Source organism: Astatotilapia calliptera, chromosome 14 (genome assembly GCF_900246225.1).
Source record: "Astatotilapia calliptera chromosome 14, fAstCal1.2, whole genome shotgun sequence".
NCBI classification, from domain to species: Eukaryota; Metazoa; Chordata; class Actinopteri; order Cichliformes; family Cichlidae; genus Astatotilapia; species Astatotilapia calliptera.
Window position 1 is genome coordinate 29,688,185 of NC_039315.1, and position 19,807 is coordinate 29,707,991.

Here is a 19,807-nt window from a genome sequence, read left to right on the forward strand (position 1 = left end):
GGGCTGTTTTCAGCATACAGCACCGGCACACTTCATACAATTAAAGAACAGATGAATGGTTAAAATGTACCGAGATGAAAAAAAATCTGTTGCCGTCTACCAGGATGATGAAGATGAAACGAGGGTGGACGTTTCAGCAAGACAATGATCCAAACACACAGCCAAGGAAACTCTCAACTGGTTTCAGAGGAAGAAAGTAAAGCTGCTAAAATTTTTCCAGTCAATCACCTGAAAAGAACTAAAGGCTTTTGTGCAAATTATTAAATAAATTTCAGTTAGTGTGTTCAATACGTTTTCCCTGTGTCATTGGATGGGTTGTTACTGACATCTGGTAAGAATTTAATGTCAACTGCACCTTTAGAAATATATTTATTTAGAAAATTGGTGACAATTCAATACTTATTTTACTCGCTGTAGGCATCAGAACTCAATGGTGCGATATCTAAAGCAAACCTCACTGCAAAAAGAAAACTAAGTACACCTGCTGGTGTGGATAACACCAACAACCAGAGCACAGTTGGAGCACAGTCTTTATTGTCGGGCCAATGAGTAACTTTAATGGAGCAGTAAGGGTTTAAGTGCTGTGTTTATGGACAAATTGACAGCAGTTGTTGAAAGCTGGAAGTGTGTTAAATTTCCAAAACAGCTTTTTACAACTGATTCTGGGGCCTTTGACACTTTCAGGCAGATAAACAATACATTTTAATGGTTTACTTTGATTTTTATGCATAAATGACAAGCCCACATTACTCTCATGCACATAACAACATTGTTTTGAGTAATGATGCTGTTCTAATATTTTGACAACTTTACACCTCCTAAATTCATACTTCACCGGAGTGATAATTCACGTCTCTGTGATGATGAAGACAGAGTTGTTGTTTTTTTAATCAGAGTTCGCTGTGGGGTGAGATAGAGACATGTGTGAGCATTAATGCAAGTCAGTCAAAATGGCTTCAAATTTAATTCACACATCTCTGGTTTTGATAACATCTGTTCAACACCATCCACCATCTCCAAGGCAAGCTTTCCCAGATGAATGTGCCTGATCCCATCTGCTGGTGGATCACTGACTTCCTGACGGACAGGAAGCAGCATGTGAGGCTGGGAAAGAATGTCTCGGACTCCCGGACCATCAGCACCGGCTCCCCTCAGGGCTGTGTTCTTTCTCCCCTGCTCTTCTCCCTGTACACCAACTGCTGCACCTCCACCCACCAGTCTGTCAAGCTAATCAAGTTTGCAGATGACACCACCGTTATTGGACTCATCTCGGACGGGGATGAGTCTGCCTACAGGAGGGAGGTTGAACGTCTGGTGTCCTGGTGCAGCCACAACAACCTGGTGCTGAATGCCCAGAAGACAGTGGATATTATTGTGGACTTCAGGAAGCACACAGCCCCACTTCCCCCCCCCCATCATCCTGACTGACACCCTCATCACCTCTGTGGACTCATTCCGCTTCCTGGGTACCACCTAGGGCTGGGCGATATGACCCAAAAGTCATATCTCGATATTTTTTAGCTGGATGGCGATATAAGATATATCTCTCGATTTTTTTTTTTTTTAAAGCCATAAGTTAAGAACAAAAAGAGTGTTCTTAGTCACACTGTGTCCCAGATGTCACACGGGCACTTTTATTTACATACAGCATAGATGTACATGAAAAAGTTACTCAAAAATAAATTATCAGCATTTATTAAATAATCATGGTCCATAAATAAAAGAAAACAATGTTGTTTTTGTGCATAACAAAAAGCTCACAATTGTGCAGTCAAAATGTAAACTAATAGACGCTGAGCATAATAACAAAGAGAGATTTCACAGCTGCACCACGTCTCTGAACAGGTGCCATTTGTGGTCCTTATACACACACAGTACGTATCACTCCGCGAGGCTCCTCCTTGGTAGCCGTAATCCTCCGACAATCCATCAAGCGGTGCAGCTCCGTAGCTTAGCAAAGTCATATTAAAACATTTTTTGACAGATTGCTGAGCGCTGTGTACCACATAAAATCGGTTCGCGGTCAGTAAGCACAACCAGAATTCATACATAAGGCGCACTGTCGATTTTTGAGAAAATGAAAGGATTTTAGGCCGTGCAGCCCCTCTGGGCTGCATGTCGTTAGCGCGGTTAGCTCGCTAGCGCGGTTAGCTCGCTAACACGTTGACGCCGTCCAGCCCCACGCACGGTAACTCGCTAACGGAGATTTTCCGCTTTCATCTTGTCATTGCCTGCAGGTGAAGCTATGGGGGAGGCGGAGTTGTGTTCAGTGAAGGAGGGGCGAGGCGAGGCCGAGTAACGTTGTGTAGAGACAAAAGTGGACGAAAGAGAGGCAAACCTGCGGCTCCACAAGTATAATTATAACGTAACATAGACTATATCGATATAAACGATATTGTCACATCTTATATCTCGTATGAAAATATATCGATATTTTTAAAAAACTCGATATATCGCCCAGCCCTAGTACCACCATCACCCAGGACCTGAAGTGGGAGCCCACCATCACCTCCGTCATTAAGAAAACCCAGCAGAGGATGTACTTCCTGAGGCAGCTGAAGAAATTCAACCTGCCAACACGGACGATGATGCAATTCTACACTGCAATCATCGAGTCCATCCTCACCTCCTCCATCACCGTGTGGTACGCTGGAGCCACTATCAGGGACAAACAGAGACTGCAGCATGTTGTGCGCTCTGCTGAGAAGGTGATTGGCTGCAGACTCCCATCTCTGCAGCACCTGTACACCTCCAGGACACTGGGGCGTGCAGCTCGGATCTCAGCTGACCCTTCTCACCCTGGACACAGTCTGTTTGACCTGCTCCCCTCAGGCAGGAGGCTCCGGTCCATTCGCACCAGAACCTCTCGCCATAAGAACAGTTTCTTCCCCTCTGCTGTTGGCCACATGAACAATAACCATATGATTGTTCCCACCACTAACACATGACCCTACGCTGTGTTCACTGCAGCATTCCATGTTTGGCACTGTTCACCACCTGCACTCATGTATATATCTATCTACTTAGCACTTTTAATTCTTATTCTTATTTTTATTTTCATGTCTATTTAAGCGTTATATGACAGTATGTTTGCACTAAGTACCGCAGCAATTTCCTAATGTTGTAAACCTGCTCAACATTTGGCAATAAAACCCTTTCTGATTCTGATTTAGTTGTTTTAAATTAACAGTGGCTCCATTTAGAATAAGCAACAAACACAGTTAGGAATTACTGAAAAATAAGCAAAGTCATTTGGATTTTCTCAATGCTTTGTCAGATAAAGCTCATTTTCACATACACTACACTTTTTTTCAGAATAACTGAAAAACTAACGTTTTGTGCATTCAAGTCCTTCCTAGGTGCCAGGAGGAAATGACATTGTTTCAGAAGGAGCTGTAAAAATCCCACTTCTATTAGATGATTGGCATCAGTTGTTTCATTCATGCCTCACAATCACCGTGCACGGCTTATTGTCTGCTGGAACTTTCACACTAACACAGGCGACTGTCAGAGTTCGCTTCACCCTGCCAGCCTCCTTCCTGGTGGCTATATTATCAGGAGTGTTTGTAAAATGGGAACCAACTGTTCTTGTGTTGGATTCAGAGAGTTCCTTCAAAACTGAACTATTTGACAGATATGGGGGTTCAGTTATTAACAAAAACATAGTGGATGAGAGGATAGCTAGATAGAAAAGACCATTCTTCCTCCTCCTCCTTCTACTTCTTCTACTTCTTCTTCTTCGTCTTCTTCTTCTTCTTCGTCTTCGTCTTCGTCTTCTTCTTCTTCTTCTTCTTTTTTTTTCTTTTCTTAGGTAATAATGATACCCTGGTCAGTTAGGTAGAAGGATTGCCAGTAACAACATGCAGCAAGCGCTTATAAGTAAAGTAAACACCTACTGATTCCTGCTGACTGTAATAGAGATCTGTGAGTCTGTGCATGTGCCTCATTTAATATAGCCGGGTTTACAGTTTGTTGAGCCCAAAGGAATATAAATCTGACACACATACGTATGAACACAGACCCTGAAATTAGAATAATAAATCCATTTATTGTACTCATAGTAACTTAAAGTTTTTGAGAAAAAAAAACAGTCAGTATTGCTGTTTCTCCTGCATAATGCATGTTCCAGCATTCATCTTATTCCAAAGTCATTGATCATTTATGTATTTTTTGGCCTCTCATCTGCATATACAATACTTTATCCTTTAAAAAAAAGAAAACAACACTGATGCTTTCCCTCTACATCTTTCATGATTGATTGCACCTTAGCTGCTGACTCACTTTAACGCTGACTGTAAAGTCTTAATTCTTTTATGGGATTTTTGTGGCGCTTGTTTGTTTTCTGTGGGGGGAGGAGGAGGGAGGGCACAGGAAAGGACTCTCCTTCCTCTGTGTGTTTCTGTTTGTCTGTGCGGGTGTGACAGCAGCAGGAGTGATGTGTAAATCGGTGATTGCGAGGCAGGATGATCTGTGACGAGATGAAACGGCGCCGTGTCGCTTTGAACATCAGTGTCAAATTCACACGCACGTATAGCGGGATCCTCATTTCAGCCTTAAATTTGGATTATATATTAAATAAAGCCTACTTCCCTCAAAATAAACTCAAAGTGAATCTGCGGCAGCCGTCTGGTGGGTCCCCATATGACAAGACAGGCAATCTGTTTTTATGGGCTCAGGTCCCGGGGCAGGGGATTAAATTGCTTATTTGGATCCTGGGTTAAGAAAGTTTACCATAAGTACCTCTGAGGGTTATAGTAACAGGGGCAGAAAAAAGTTCTCTAAAGCTTTTTTAACACCTACTTTTAACTGAGAAGATCCAGGTTAGCTTGTGTCTCCATCTAAGAGTTTTTATGCATGTATGGTTAAGAACAAAAAGCAACTTTGTGTGTTTGGTGAGAATATGCATGGGTTTGATGACAATTAACATCCTCTGTCGTTCATGCTCATATTTAATAGCATTATTAATCTTGTTGTCATTTCTCTTGTGTCTTCAGTTCCAGCCAGTATCTACCAAGTGTCAAATGACATTACGGTGAATGAGGGCAGTAACGTTACACTCAGTTGCTTGGCCAATGGCAGACCAGATCCTGCAATCACTTGGCGACTGCTCAACCCATCAGGTAAGAACTGTCAATCAGTACTCATTATCACATTTGAATAAAAGGTTTTTGTTTTCTTAAGCAAACCATGAATAAACATCTTTTTTCTTTTTGGGTGCAGAAGATTAATGTCTGTCAACTTTACTAAAGCTTAAATTTGGTGGCATGACTCTGTTCTGAGACCCAGAGAGAGCAGAGGCGAGAATCCCATCACTGAAAATGGATATGGCTACAGATAGATAGTTGAAAGATGAATCTCGGGTCAGGCTAAAGCATTTCAAATACTATATTATATATGAGATATGAGCCAGTTGATGGAAGGGTAGGTGGAGAAGTGTATCAGCTAAGATACCAGCTAAGACTGAGATCAGCTGATCTGCGTCGCTTGTGGCTGAAACTGATTTTGCAGCCAATTAACTATCAATGTTGGATTTTTCTGGATCAATTTGTATGTTATGATTTGTTTCATAGCACACATTGGATTGGCAAATACTCAAAACAATAGGAAAGTCCAGAGTTGAGCTATTTGGCCACAATGGCAATAGGTATATATATGGAGTGGTAAAAGTGAGGAACAATGAACCAGCTGTCATGCATGGTGGTGGCAGCATCATGCTGTGGGGCTGTTTTGCTGTGAGTGGTACTGGTTACAGTACATTGCACAACATGTTTGGAATAATGACTACATTCAAGTTCTTCAACTTTACTTTAAATCAACCGCATGATGTTAGAAATAAGTTTTCCAATAGGACAGTGATCACAAACACAAATCAAAACTGCTTTTTGGAATGGATAAAGTAGGCTAACATTAAGGTAGGCTGCGTTAGAACATATTAACATTAATGCAGTCTCGAGAACCTTTCCTAGCCACTTTAACCCTCACTCATACCTTGCTTCAGGTGCCCTCAGTAGGTCACATGATAAAGTGGGGCAAGGTCTTATAATTTTTTTACCCTTAGCCCCCGGTTATGGTAATGACCCACACTTTCTTCATGCCTTGGCTGATGTGATGATGACCAGTAATGTATCCTCACCTGCCAAGGGTTAAAATCCGACCACTAGCTGTTAATACATACCAGCTAGTTTCCACCTTTTGTTTTTAGAGCTGAAGAAGCCTCATGGAGAAGAGGTGAAATGTATTCACAAACTAAAAGAAGTCCAATTGCCTTCTTTTTTCAAGCTTTTAACCCGCACATTGGGCTACCAGACTGTTTTCCCAAAGCCCCAACCATTTCAAATAAACTACCAATTCTGCCAAGAAGAGTGGTCAAATATCCAGCCAGGATTATTCAAGATGCTTATATACCTTAATAAATGCATGTAAATTTAACTTTCAGAGAATCCCTATATTAGCTTTTTGCATATAGTTGTCAAGCTGGTGTTTATGAATGCCATTAAAGTGTACAGGGGAGCTGGGTTGTGTTGCATCGCTCCATACATGTGCATCCCTCAGATATTGGCGACATTGTTGCTTTGGGATTTAATCCAATTTCAGAGAAAAGATAAATGTCTCGAACTGCTGATAAGCTTGTAGTTTGATGGATGAAGATGCTCGAGTTGACAACTTCGTGGTTTGATCGCAGCCTTGCTCTGATTTAAAGTCTTTCTATTTATGTGTCTTTATCAATTACTGCATCGGTTTGTCAGCACTCCAGACAGCTCTCATCAAATACATCCATTTCCTGCACCTGGAAGCAGAACAAATCAGAAGTTTCCTTTTCTTTTTTTTTCTCTGTTTGCATTAAAGAAGAGTGATTTTTTTTTACCCACCACCTAATTCTGCAAGTCGTATGGATTCGACTGGCTGCTTTAATGAAAACTGAAAGCACCCTCCTATTTTCTGTCTGCAAAGCTGAAGGGGATCCCACAGAGTTCAGAGTTACTGCAGGTAAAGTTCCTTTGTAAGTGTGAACAGCTTTTGTTTCAAGGAAATTGATGGAAATGTGGAAGAGGAAGGAAAAAGCAATGTTCAATCGTAGATCTCTCACTCTGCAATATACCTGATCTTCATAAGTACGCCTCTGCAAGTTGTGTATAGTTCAGTAAGGAAGGTTCACTTTTTATTATCTAATTTCTCTGTGATTTACTGAGGATACAGGATGTAGGCACCTTCGATAAGTCTTTGTTATTCACTGGAACACTGTGATAGAAGGAAAATCCTGTTGGTGTCCCGGCTGTATTACTAGTCTACACATGCACCTGTGGTTCCACACCATTTTAAACATAGGCAATTTTGATGTTATTGTTGTTTCGGTGTGCTGCCTCTTTCTTTCCAGAATTCATAAGTCTGACCCAGTTCAAGAGAATATGAGGCACTGCTGGGCAAGATAATGATGGCAGCCTGTAGTGTGACTGCTTTACGCCTTTGCCTGCTAAGGTGACAACGCCGCTTCCCACACCTAGCGATGCTCTCAATTATTTTCTAAGGCCACAGATGTTCATGAGACCCAAAATTCCAGTCCAAGTACAGGCCCAAATCTCTTACTCTGAGCCTTCACTCAGTGTTAAATATCCAGTGTAAAGAGTAAGTTTAAGTCCATAACAGTATGGCCACATTTACCGTAATGAGCATTTCTATTTAACATACTTTAAAACAACATCGTTAATCTTCACTGTAAACCACAGCAGAACATCTGTGTCAATAAGTGGAAAAACAAGACGTGTTCAATCCGAGATATATGCATGTTCAACGACAAGGTTACTACAAGCTTTTACTGCTCATTACACTTAACTGACTCTGATGATTTGTTAGGTATCGTGGTCATTCACGCCATACGTTCACCCTAACACAAATCAGTGTTATAAAGGAACAGGGGAGGAATATTCATAATGTTTTATTACTTGTCAAGTAAACTCTTAAAACGTTAAAGATAACTTTTACATTTCGTGACTCTTCTGCAACCTCGAGTGTGACTCACGGATTCTACTGCCAAAGTCTGGCTGAAGCTCATTATTGCATAACCACATGAATATTCATATTCCCACTGATGACTCTTTGTGTGTATGTTGCCGTGCATAAATGTGTGAAAATTTCCTTAGACACGTTCCTTAGGCTTCTGTCTTTTTAAGGCCCTTCTTTGATCGTGATCGTGCGCATTCATGTATTTCCAAAGTCTGATCACCGTCCAAACCCTAAACTTTCAAATTCGATGTATTTGGAAGAACTGCCAGGAACCCAAACTAAACATGACAGAATAAAGGAAAAATCGATGACAGACATAAATGTACATTTGACAGACTTTCTTGTCTTACCAAGTCAAAAGCCTCTCCAGAACTAAGTAACTAAGTATTTAAATTATTTACATTGATGAAACAGTCCACACTTTGTATGGCTTGGAAACACGTACAGAAAATTCCTGTACCGTGGGCTGTAATATACCAACCACCAATCGAATTAATCCATGAAGTTAGTATTTTTAAAAGCTTCCAAACAAAAAGAAATAATAATAATTGAAGTGACTGTTAACCTGCTTGTAACCTAACAATGACAATTAATACAGACAGCACAACGTTCTACTTTAAATCAAACTGACCAAACCATAAAAACCAACAAGCCAAACAGAGAGTAACAACCCAAGAAGTCAATAAAAAGCAGACAGTGAGCCAGCTCTGGAATACAGCATTGTAAAGTTTTGTCTGTAAAACTTCTTTTCTCGAGGGCTCACAGATAAAGCCTGAAGCAATTTCATAGAAACAAATAAGTCGAGTGACAAATGATGCCTCGAATGCCTTAGCTGAGCATTTTCAACCAACTGTCCGGGTTGATATCCCAACCTAGGATTTGTTTATAGGATAGTTAATAGCAGGGTTTCTCAGGCTGTCCACACTGATTATGGCTGTCATCTGTTTCCACGGAGACATCCAGTCTGAAAGTCAGCATTTCACAGTCTTTTGTCTGTTATTGTTGCTTCTTTCACTGGTTTTCATGAAGCTAATTTGATCAGAACTGACACATTTCATGCACGGTGGATCATTTTTTCCTTTCTGTTTATCTCTCAATTCACCTTGCATGCAATTTTTGTTTTATCGCTGAGAAAGAATGCAGGCACATTGTTGCACATCATTCTGAGGTCATATAATGTTGTGCTTGCGCAAGTCTGGCAAAGACTTTCAGACCTGCTTTGTTAAGAGTAAAGAGGACCATGCTGCAACTCGGTAAGATTTTTAGCATGATTTGAGATGATAGTGATACTACATTATGAGTATAAATGTGGAATAGAGGCATCTCATTTAAAAAAATGACAATTGATGAAATCAGCATGGCAGCGTGGTGGTTAGCACTGTTGCATCAGGTCCTGTGTTCATATCCACTGACTTGGGGGTAATCTTTCTGTGTGGTGTTTGGAAGGAAGCCAGTGTGCCTGGAGAGAACGCATGCGAGCAGAGAACATGCAAAGACGACTGCCAGTTTTAAATTAGTTGTAGGTGTGAGTGGTTGTGTGTCTCCTTGTGTTAGTCCTGGCAACCTGTAAATGGTCTACCTTGCTTTTTCCCCCCACGGCAGTGTATCCAAGCTGCTGCTGATAGGCTGCCTCAGCCGGACAAGTTAAAGAAGATGGATGCACAAAAACAGCTGAAACTAAAAGCCAGTTTTAACAGTATTTAAGTACGTTATATCTTCCTTAACGAGTGGGCCAGTCTGAATGAAACACTGCACAAATGTCATCCTACATACAGCAATTATTAACATCCATATGTTCTTTTTTTAAGATTTCTTATTCATTAAAATAATTTTTATTTTTTTATTTTGTTCATGTCATCATCCTCCTGCAAATGCGATGTTATGTTCTCTGTTTGTGTTTGTTGCCCGTGTTTAACTGTACTTTTATGTGCACACAGACTTCTGTTCCAGTGACCGCTAAATGTAAAATGAAGAATTAGAAATAAAGTCCTTAAATATCACAGACATATAAAGGTAAAGCTAAAAAAAAATGTAACGACCATCTTGACTGCATGAACCCATGTGTTAAGAAACTGCGATAACAAAACGTTTCACTTTAACATGGAGAGACTGTCACTTTGTACTTAAACCTTTCCAGTCATTAACCACTGATTAATTTGTCATCAGACATTTGCCATCATTTTTGGAAGGAACTGGTATATGATGTGAAGATGATAATGCTGATAGTGGTCTCAACATAAAGTAGGCTGCTATGAGCTGTTAGAAATGACATATTTTGCCCCATCAGTTGGGCGTTTTGGGCTTTTACTTCAACACTGTTATCTGAGCTTTAAAGTCCTCTGGCACATCTCCTTAACTCTGATAAGAGTCTATCTTTGGTAAATCAATGGCACTAATGGGTTTAGCTGGATTTTCCTTATCACTGCTATTCATCATTTTCTACTTTCACTGCACTTTGTACATTGCATTTGAAAAATGCAGACTGCTGTGGGATCAGTTCATTTCTTTCCTCGTTTCTTATGATTGCCAGACTCCACAGGACAACTTAATTTAACACATGTACATCAGGCGTCTCGTTAAATAAGTCCCTTTGACCACAGCCATGAAAGGGAGACTGAAGACCTGAGAAAGGACAGGGTAGGTTCTCCACTGTGCTCCACAGGTTCAGTGTAACTTTTAGTTTAGCTGCTTGATACAGGGCCATGCTGACTGTACCACACTATCCTGTCATTCTTGTTCTTTTTATCAAAATACTTTCTGTTCAGCCCTTGCGAGGGCTCTGCTATAAATATGGGCTTAATAACTCTTTGCTTGAACTGAATGTGCAGAAGGGAAGGTATATTCATCGCAGTGGAAGGATTGAAAAGAGGGTAAGGAGAAGCAAAACATGAGTGCGTGAGGGAGGCTGAAAGCACGTGTGAGACACAGAGCAGTTGTTCAGTGCCTACAATCTTCCTCTGACATGCATCTGCTGAGATCTGCAGACACAATGGGATAAATCTCTGTAGCTGGCTGGCTCCTAACTTGGGCCCACTACTGGTTTTGTTTTGGGGATTCTTTTTTTTAAATCTCCTCGTAGGCTAGAGTTCCTGGGTGGTGGAGGGCTGGAAGGCATCGAGCACGATGAGGGGAGAAATAGAGCTACTGGTCAAGCAAGGAAACTTTCAGAGCACCAAAACAGAAGTCAGACAAGTATGAAAAATACATGCCCTCTGGCTCACTCTCGCTTTCCATGACACAAGAAGGATCCATGCAGAGCTGTAAAGAAGGAGGAAGTGGTGAAAGTTATGCTATCCTTAGGGAAGGAAGGAAACAAAGAAAAAAATGAAAAAGGGAGCAAGGCAGGATATAGTGAGAGCTCAAAAAGAAGGACAGAATACTGCTTTAATATTTAATAGAGGTGCCATCATTCTTATCATCAGTTATAGCAACTCCAGTTGTTAATTAATGTTCCGTTATGCAATCATGATCCTCTCAGCTCTGTGGTGTAATAGAGTTTACCAGTTACCCAGCACCGTTGGGAGACTAACCACAGTGAACCTCCGGTCCGCACAAGCAAAGACGAGCAGGCTGCAGTGAGAACAGTAAGACAACAATGATTAAAATTCAGGTCATAAAGAAGCATCGACTTATTAACTGTACTGCACATTGGCAGCTGAGTGGAAAAGGGGCCACTAAGAGCCTCCTGTAAGCAAAATATCAACACTTTAAGTCCCTCGATGCCTATTCCCTGTCCATCAGCAGTCGTGTTTACTGTCATTGTGTCCTTCAGCAACACCCTGAACTCTTAAGGCGTTCTGGATAATAGCATCGGCTAACTGTAAATTGGTAAGCTATGAATCTACCCCAACAGTTTCATTGCAACAAAGACATCTGTCCAAATGAATTGATTTGGACCACAGCCCACGTTCCTTGGCTATATGATCCCCTGAATATTGAAGTCATAACCCTTTTATAACAGCGTTTGGCAGGGCAGCCGTTCAGAGATTTGATGCTGAGTGCCCTTGACACCCTTCGTACATCAGCCAGAGCGCTGTCGGCCGTGCTCCAAGACCAGGCTCGGGGAAGTCTCCCCAGGACTGTCACCTTTTCTCGAAAGCTCTCTCTCCCCGTTTCTTCTCTGCGACTCTTTGTCTATCCATCTTGAGCTGTTGTGCCGTCCTCCTCTCCTTCATTTTCACTCTCACTGCCTCCTCCACTTTCCATCATCCTCCAATCTCATCCTTTTGGCAGAAGTGTGACAGTCATTTCAGTTGTCCTTCCTGCTCCTCAATTCACTGTCTGGGAAAAAACGTGGTGTTAGCGAGCACAGCAGAACATGCTCGTGCACAGCCGTCCACATGTATCTCTGCACTCCAGGGGGAGTGGAGCAAGCAAGAGTGCAGATACATAGATGCCTCAGTAGTCTGACTTCCGTGCCGTAGGAGTGGGTGTGCAGATTAGTCGGGAGACACACACACGTATCATTGTGTGCCAAGCTGTCAGTAACAGAGTGTAGCTGACAAGCCAGCTGATTGTAAGAGTGAAGTGTAAGGTGGTGACAGGTTCTTGTCAGAGCAACCTGGGTCAAAGCTTCCACTCCACATCTCCAGCTGTGTTCATGTGTGTGTGTGTGTGTGTGTGTGTGTGTGTGTGTGTGTGTGTGTGTGTGTGTGTGTGTGTGTGTGTGTGTGTGTGTGTGTGTGTGTGTGTGCAATCAATGGAACGCCAGCCCCTTTAGGAAGCAAGGAGAAGACAGCTGCTCATCTGTCTCGCAGCAGGTCTCAGATCTGCTGACTGTCACTGTTCACTTGTTTGTTTACAGTCAGCGCCATCAGCAGCTGCTCTGAAATCAGTCTGATGCCACATGCTATACAGGACATTATGAGCACAGCTTGCCCTGTGTCTGCCTAGCCTCATTAGGTGTAGACACCGCTGGGTGGGCTGAACACTAGAGCTCAGACTTGTTTAAAGTCACGACTATGTTGAAACTGCACTTTTTGTCGAAGCCATAACCTTTTATCAGGTTTGAATCCCTGCTGAAGAAACAGAAGCAAGAAGATTAAGAAATGAGTTAGGTAATGCAGGTCGAGTACAAACTACTGACAAACATATGGAAAATCTAATTAAACTGAGCAGAGGAACAAAACAAATCCTGCCATGGCAGTAAATGGTTTGATGAGCAGGAAAAAAAGGATGGGATTCTTATACTATGACATATGCAGTAAGCAGCACTCAGTGTCATGGCCACCTGTGGGAGATTTAACCATTTTATGTGATAGCAAAGGCTAAATGATGTTCCCGAAGCTCTTAATAACATCTAAGCATTTACCTTTATAATAGGCGTATCATGATATGATTTATGTTCTTCACAACAGTAGTGCAAGTTTTTCCTTCTGGAAAAAAGAATACGTCTGGATCTAAATTTACATAGAACAGGCACAGCTGTACTGATATTCCACTTGAACATCAGCATGGCTAAAGAAGTTTTTATCTTTCGCGTTTTTCATCTGCGCGTGGGAAGCAAAGCCTTGCTTCAGTAGGACATTGTGTTAATAAGTATTATTGCAAGAATTAAATTGCAATAACTTTGTTGTTGGATTGTTAATGAGGATAAAATCACAGTGCTTTAAAAGTGTTTTCATACCTTTCACGCTTTTTAATGAATGTTCTTGTAATAAGCATCAATTAATGAGTAAAGAGGCACTAATGAGCCCTTATAAGAGCCTTAATAACATATGTTTGGTTAGAAAAACTAGACTAATTATGACTGACAGACAGATAGACAGAATGCTAGCTGGTGATCACTTCATAATATATACCATTACTTCATGTAAATAATTTTGCATAATACTCAAAGACTACAAAAGCCATTCCAGCTTGTACAAATAACATATAACAAAATGCCCCCTAAAAACAAGCTCATGAGGGAACTAACTCTGTAACGACAAATCATATCCTCGCGTAGGTGGTACAGAAATATGTTCAGTGCTACAAAATCGCAGGACCACTACATCATGTTTCATATTGTTAAAGACGGCTGCTACTGGCTATTCCCCCTTAAGCCAGCAGATCGCACTTATTTTCTGTTTCAGTTTTATCTGCGTACACGAAACCACGTGGGCAGAGACACTCTGACCTTGCTCTCCTCGCTCTCCCTGTGTAACACAAAGCCTCTCTTTCCCATGGCAAATGCAAGTCTATTGAATCAACCCAGACAGTAATGAGAAGCCTTCCCACAACAATAGGCTAGATCCGTTTATCAGCTGTGTTTAAGAAAAGCCAGACAACCCAACTCTCCTTCATGGGAATTCAATCACTTAAACCCTATTCTGCTTTATCAACAATTAATCTCCTTCTAAAGCCTCACACTTGAATGGGACAAGACAGCAAACAGCACACAGTGTTATACGGTGTGATGCCACACTGAGAGCAACCCCAGCACTCCCTCAAACAAACAAGAAGAAGGAAAATGGGACAGAGAGAGGAACAACAACGTTCAGAAAAACAGACGGCAGCGTCGCTTCGCTGTGCATGTCATTTCTTCGGCTCGAGAAGCGGCAAATAAACAGCCGTCTTGTTTTTGGCTCCAACTCCTGTGTTATTTCTGCACTGCCAGCAGCAGTGGTGGCAAACGGCTGTGAACAGAAGTGGAAGTTCTCCTTTTGTCCTCGGACTGCCGATGAGCTATCGCTCATGTACCGTAGGGCTTCTTGCTGCCAAGAACAATAGGACATTAGAATTCAGCTGACAAAGCACAGCACATTAATACAAGAAGTCACTCAAAGACTCAATATATATATCTATATTTATAGAGAGAGAGAAAGAGAGAGAGAGAGACATTGGAGTGTTCGCTTAAAAAAAACATGAATTTTTATGCTGTAGGAAAAGCATAAGATCTTCATTGACATTAAAGGGCATTTGTCATTGGAAGACAATGTCAGACACACAGAAATCATATGCATTGAAACTTTTAAGAAGATCGCAGCATTGTGCCCCATGGAAAGATATTTGCATTTCATCAGGCATTTGTTTTTGGCAACACACTGTCATAAAAAACTCGTTTACTTTCTGAGCCGCTCGTGTTTTCATTATCTCCGCTGCGAGAAATCTGTTGATGAGAATAGTTATTCAGTAATTATGTGCTGACCCATCATTTAAATCACAGCGACTCCCGACAGATAGATAGCTGCCATGTGGCTGTGTTAGATAAAGCCAGGACCAACTGTCCAAACACAATCGCACACACGCTCAAATGCACGCACACACTCTCACACGCAGAGTTAAAGGGGTGATCATGGGTAGGTGCGCATACATGGGCACGGGCGTGCTGTCGCGCTCGTGCAGACAAAAGAAAATAAATGTCGCGGGGTCTTTTATGCTACTTGACTCTGAAGTTTCTCAGATCAGCTGCTTAACATAAATTAGCATTTGCAAAATAAATGTAATGTTTCGCGCCGTGGCGAAGCGGCGCCGATGAATGATGCATGAGGACATGCAAATGAGCGCAATCCAGCAGAAGTTTGCTCGCCGCTGTGCGATTCACATCCCTCGTCCACATCCTCCTCACTACCCCACTGCCACTCTCCTTCTTCCCCTGCTTCCTCTCCCATCCCTTACTTGAAAAGGTAGGGCGGGGGGGGTGCACAATGTTTTCCGGTTGTGTCCATCCCTAAGCAGTCCCTCACCCCTGCAAAGTGCTTTAATTGATATGGAAAACCTCAAGTTGTTCGTGCAAACTTTGCAAACAATGCAAATCAGTATCCGGCACGCATTTGCTGAAGTGCACTTCTTCCAAGCTGCTCAACTCGTCCCAACTTGCTCCCAGAAATCCCACTGTTGCATGTCCCAGAGGCCGCAGGGGCTCTCGACAGTAAAATGTGGGTAATTATGTGCATTGTCTTTTCAGAATGGCTGCATCGCAAATTAGAGAATGGCAGAAAAACAATTTGAGCTCAGTGTCCGAGAAGTAGTTAAATACCAGCTTAAAGACCAGCTTTCAATTTTGTTATTAAAGAAATCAGTAACTGATCTGCATTCAGCTGATGCGCTCAGCTATGAGCACAAACACTGAATGCTTTACACACCTGGGACACAGGCTTTTTCTTCACTTTCCAGTCGAGTTTTCCACCAAATTTCACATGCTTTAAAACGATGACGGCAGGGGAGACGAGCTGGCTCGGGTGCTCCATTTAGGGCATCACTTCTCAACTGCGGGCAGCTGTAATGCAGCTTGCTGTATAACTTAATCATTCGCAGATGCTTCCTGTAATTCTCCATCATTTCACGCTTTCCATTTACAGTATCCTGTTGTTTTCGTGCATCTTTGAGGGGGGTTACGTCCGCTGCAGTCCAAATTCACACGGCAGAGGTATTACTTTCCAATTCCTCCCTGAAACAGTGCTTATCAAAGAAGCGGTTTCCAGTCACCAAGCACATCAGCAAAGGTAATTTAATTTTAGGTTTAGATTTTAGCCGTTATGGTATAGAGTTCCCTTTGATCAGGAAATAGTTTCTCCCTAAGAGCAGCAGTAGCTCCTAAAATCCAATATGTCTTAATAAGAAGAAGAAAACAGGAACAAATCATGACACTTAGCATTTTCACTGGAAAAATAATAGCTGCTTCCCAGTGTTGTTCATTGATCTGTTGTGCATATAGAGAACAATCCACCACCTATTCCCTCCGTGTTTCTCATCGAGCATTCTATTGTTAGAGCAGCTCAAGGCTACTGGCGCACCAAATGCCCCCACTCCAAGTGCACTGGGAGAAAAGTTGGAAAGAAACACTCTCACTAAGGAAATGTAATCAATAGACTTGTAGCAAAGGCATTTCAGGCAGGGGATCAACTCTGACCTGTATTCAGAGATATTACAGGTGCAAGGGGAGGCACATATATGTGTGAGCTTGGAACAAAAACACAAGATGTAGTTTCAGTGTTTGTGCTGCCAAAAAAGCCTTCACTCTCAGGAGTTTTTCACAGCCATTTGAAGAAATAAAAAAAGAAACCTAAGCGTATCCTGGGTTTACAAAAGAATGTACAGATATAACATATACATGCATAAGTTCGACCTTAACCTCAGATGCTGGGATTAACCCTTTAGCAGAAACACATTTTTGCAGGTGTTCTAAAATTGTCATCCATCAGACTCTGACAGCAGTTTTATGAAAGGCTTTCGTGAAAAATTCCTTCAGCTGCAAAATATTTGTGGTTTCTCTCGCGTCTGTTTTGTCTCCCTGCGCAACATCCGAGTTTGATTCACACATGGGCTTTTTTTAACTGGGGCACTCAATAAACCTACATTTCTTCTCTTTGAGCCGTTGAGTTTGTGTGCTGGTGTGGCTGGGGTCATTATTCTTTGGAAAGATAAATTTCTGGGTTAACTTTCAGCTGTCAGACAGATGGTCTGACGTTATCTCAAAGCACCATTTGATGATGCTCAATTTGTTGTTGAATTCATTGCTTAGTCTTTGAGGGAGTATCGGAGGTCCATCTCATTACATTTTTACCACTGTGCCTCACATTCGGTGTAAAGTTCACTTCCTGGAAAGCTGTGTTTTGTCTGTGGCAAACATGTCCCCATCTTTGACTTAACTGTCCGTAGCATGAGATTCAAAAATGTATGCTATTTGTCTGCATGTGTGGTGACAAACCATTAAAGCAAAGCCTCCACCGCACATGCTGGTCACATTTGTGCAATCTCTTTGTGACTGCACATGCATCCACTTTGAAACTAACAGTTGCGAGAGCTTTTAGTAGATCTTGAGATGAAAACCAGCTGGTTGTCACTTGAAAACGAGCCACCTGTCGATGAAGTTCCTTTCAGTGGAATGATTTAGTTCAAATCACAGAGATCTTTTTGTAAATCCCTTGCTAGCCGGTCAGCAGCCATAGAGAGAAAAGAGGGAAAAGGGTATTTTTTTTGGAGCCACTTGTAACTGTTCTGAGTACACTAATTGTTGTTGCAAGTGCACAAGATGTCATTTGCTCCACACTATACCAGTTTTCTCCCCAACATGCTAAATACTCTACTACAGTATTAACAGATTCAAATCCCCCCAAAACACAACTTAGTTGAAACATAAACCAGGTTTCGCTCCATTTTTAGTCATGTAGTAATCACCACGTTGCCCATGGTGATGTTTGTAGTGGTCCTGGGTTCTGGTAGGTTTGGTCAGAAAGTGATAACGCAGCATTATAAGTTATAAATAACTGTGCCTGCAAAAGAGTAGGCTGTGATTAATAGTCCACCATCCCTTTTGGCAGTGTCTATCACACATACACACGCACACACACTGGAGGAGGCAGGTCTTCAAATGCCCTGGCTATCAATAATCTGCATCGCTAAATTATAAAGTAACCAACATTCATCATACACCTCTCTGCTATTAGGCTAAGAAACAATCAGGTAGTCTAAGGAGCTTGGAAAGAAAAGCGTATGGACTTCTTTGAGTTGCTTGAAGACGTTTCACCTCTCATCCGAGAAGCTTCTTCAGTTCTAAGGGTCAAATGGTGGAGAGTCCCAGATTTAAACCCAGTGGGAGTTTCCCCCCAAAGAGGGACAAAGGACCCCCTGACCATCCTCTACCTAATCCCATGAGCCAAGGTGTGAAAGCGGGTGTGGGTCACAATCAGCCAGGGTTTTGGGTGAGTTCATTGTGAAACCTGGCCCCACCCTATCATCCTGAGGTCAGATGGCCCAGGATGTGAGTGGGCGTTAAGGCGTCTGGGGAGGGATCTCAAAAACTGGATTATAGATGGCAGAGAGTTGGTGTCATAAACCACCGCCTCTGTTCAAAGATGGTCGCTCACAGTGGACATAAATGGCTTCTTTCACTCCTCTTTCAAACCATCTGTCCTCTCTGTCCAAAATATGAACGTTGGCATCCTCGAAAGAGTGTCCTTTATCCTTAAGATGCAGATGGACTGCTGAGTCTTGTCCTGTGGAGGTGGCTCTTCTGTGTTGTGCCATGCGCTTGTGAAGTGGCTGTTTGGTCTCTCCAATGTAGAGGTCTGGGCATTCCTCGCTGCACTGTACAGCATACACCACATTGTTAAGTCTATGTTTTGGAGTTTTGTCTTTCGGGTGAACCAGTTTCTCTCTGAGCATGTTGCTGGGTCTGAAGTACACTGGGATGTCGTGCTTGGAGAAAACTCTCCTGAGTTTCTCTGATACACCGGCTACATAGGGGATGACAATGTTGTTGCGTCTGTCTTTCTTATCCTCACTCGCTGGTGTCTGATCTTCTTTTCTGTGCCTCTTTGCTGACTGTAAAAACGCCCATTTAGGATAGCCGCATGTTTTGAGTGCTTCCTTTACATGCATGTGTTCCTTCCTTCAGGCTTAGAAGGAACATGTTCTGCCCGGTGGTGTAGGGTCCTAATTACTCCAAGTTTGTGTTCCAGAGGACATATCTCAGCTAGCTTGGAAATGCCTTGGTGTTCCCCCAGAAAAGCTAGAGGAGGTGACTGCTGCTCCTGTGACCTTAACTCAGACTGATGGATGGATGGATGGATGGACTTTGTAGAGAAATTTTACAAGCCTAGTTTTTAGTTTTATTTTAGTCAAGTAAAACGTTTTGGTGTTTTCAAAATCAATGAATGCAACAATTCCTATCCTGCTGCCTGCCCTTTGACAGTTGGAAACAGGACATTTTTTGCATTTAATTAATGTTTCAGTAATTAGAAAGCTTCAGGCTTCATGTACTTTATCTTGTACATATAAAAAATGTATTTTTTTTCTCTATTATGGTTTAACAGTCATTAGTGTCCATTTTTTGTCTGAAGGTTGTAGTGAGCAATAGACCTTGGCATGTTGATAACTCACA

The 19,807-nt window shown here is 42.0% G+C and overlaps 1 protein-coding gene across 4 annotated transcripts in view; it reads left to right on the forward strand.

The window, feature by feature from the left end:
• The window catches only part of lsamp (limbic system associated membrane protein), a 1,260,578-nt gene that overhangs the window by 1,216,338 nt on the left and 24,433 nt on the right, over positions 1–19,807 (forward strand). For all 4 annotated transcript variants that reach the window (XM_026192045.1, XM_026192044.1, XM_026192043.1 and 1 more), the window contains one exon: positions 4,995–5,120. In XM_026192045.1, coding sequence (XP_026047830.1) covers positions 4,995–5,120 — 126 coding nt within the window. The remainder of the gene's footprint in view (positions 1–4,994; positions 5,121–19,807) is intronic.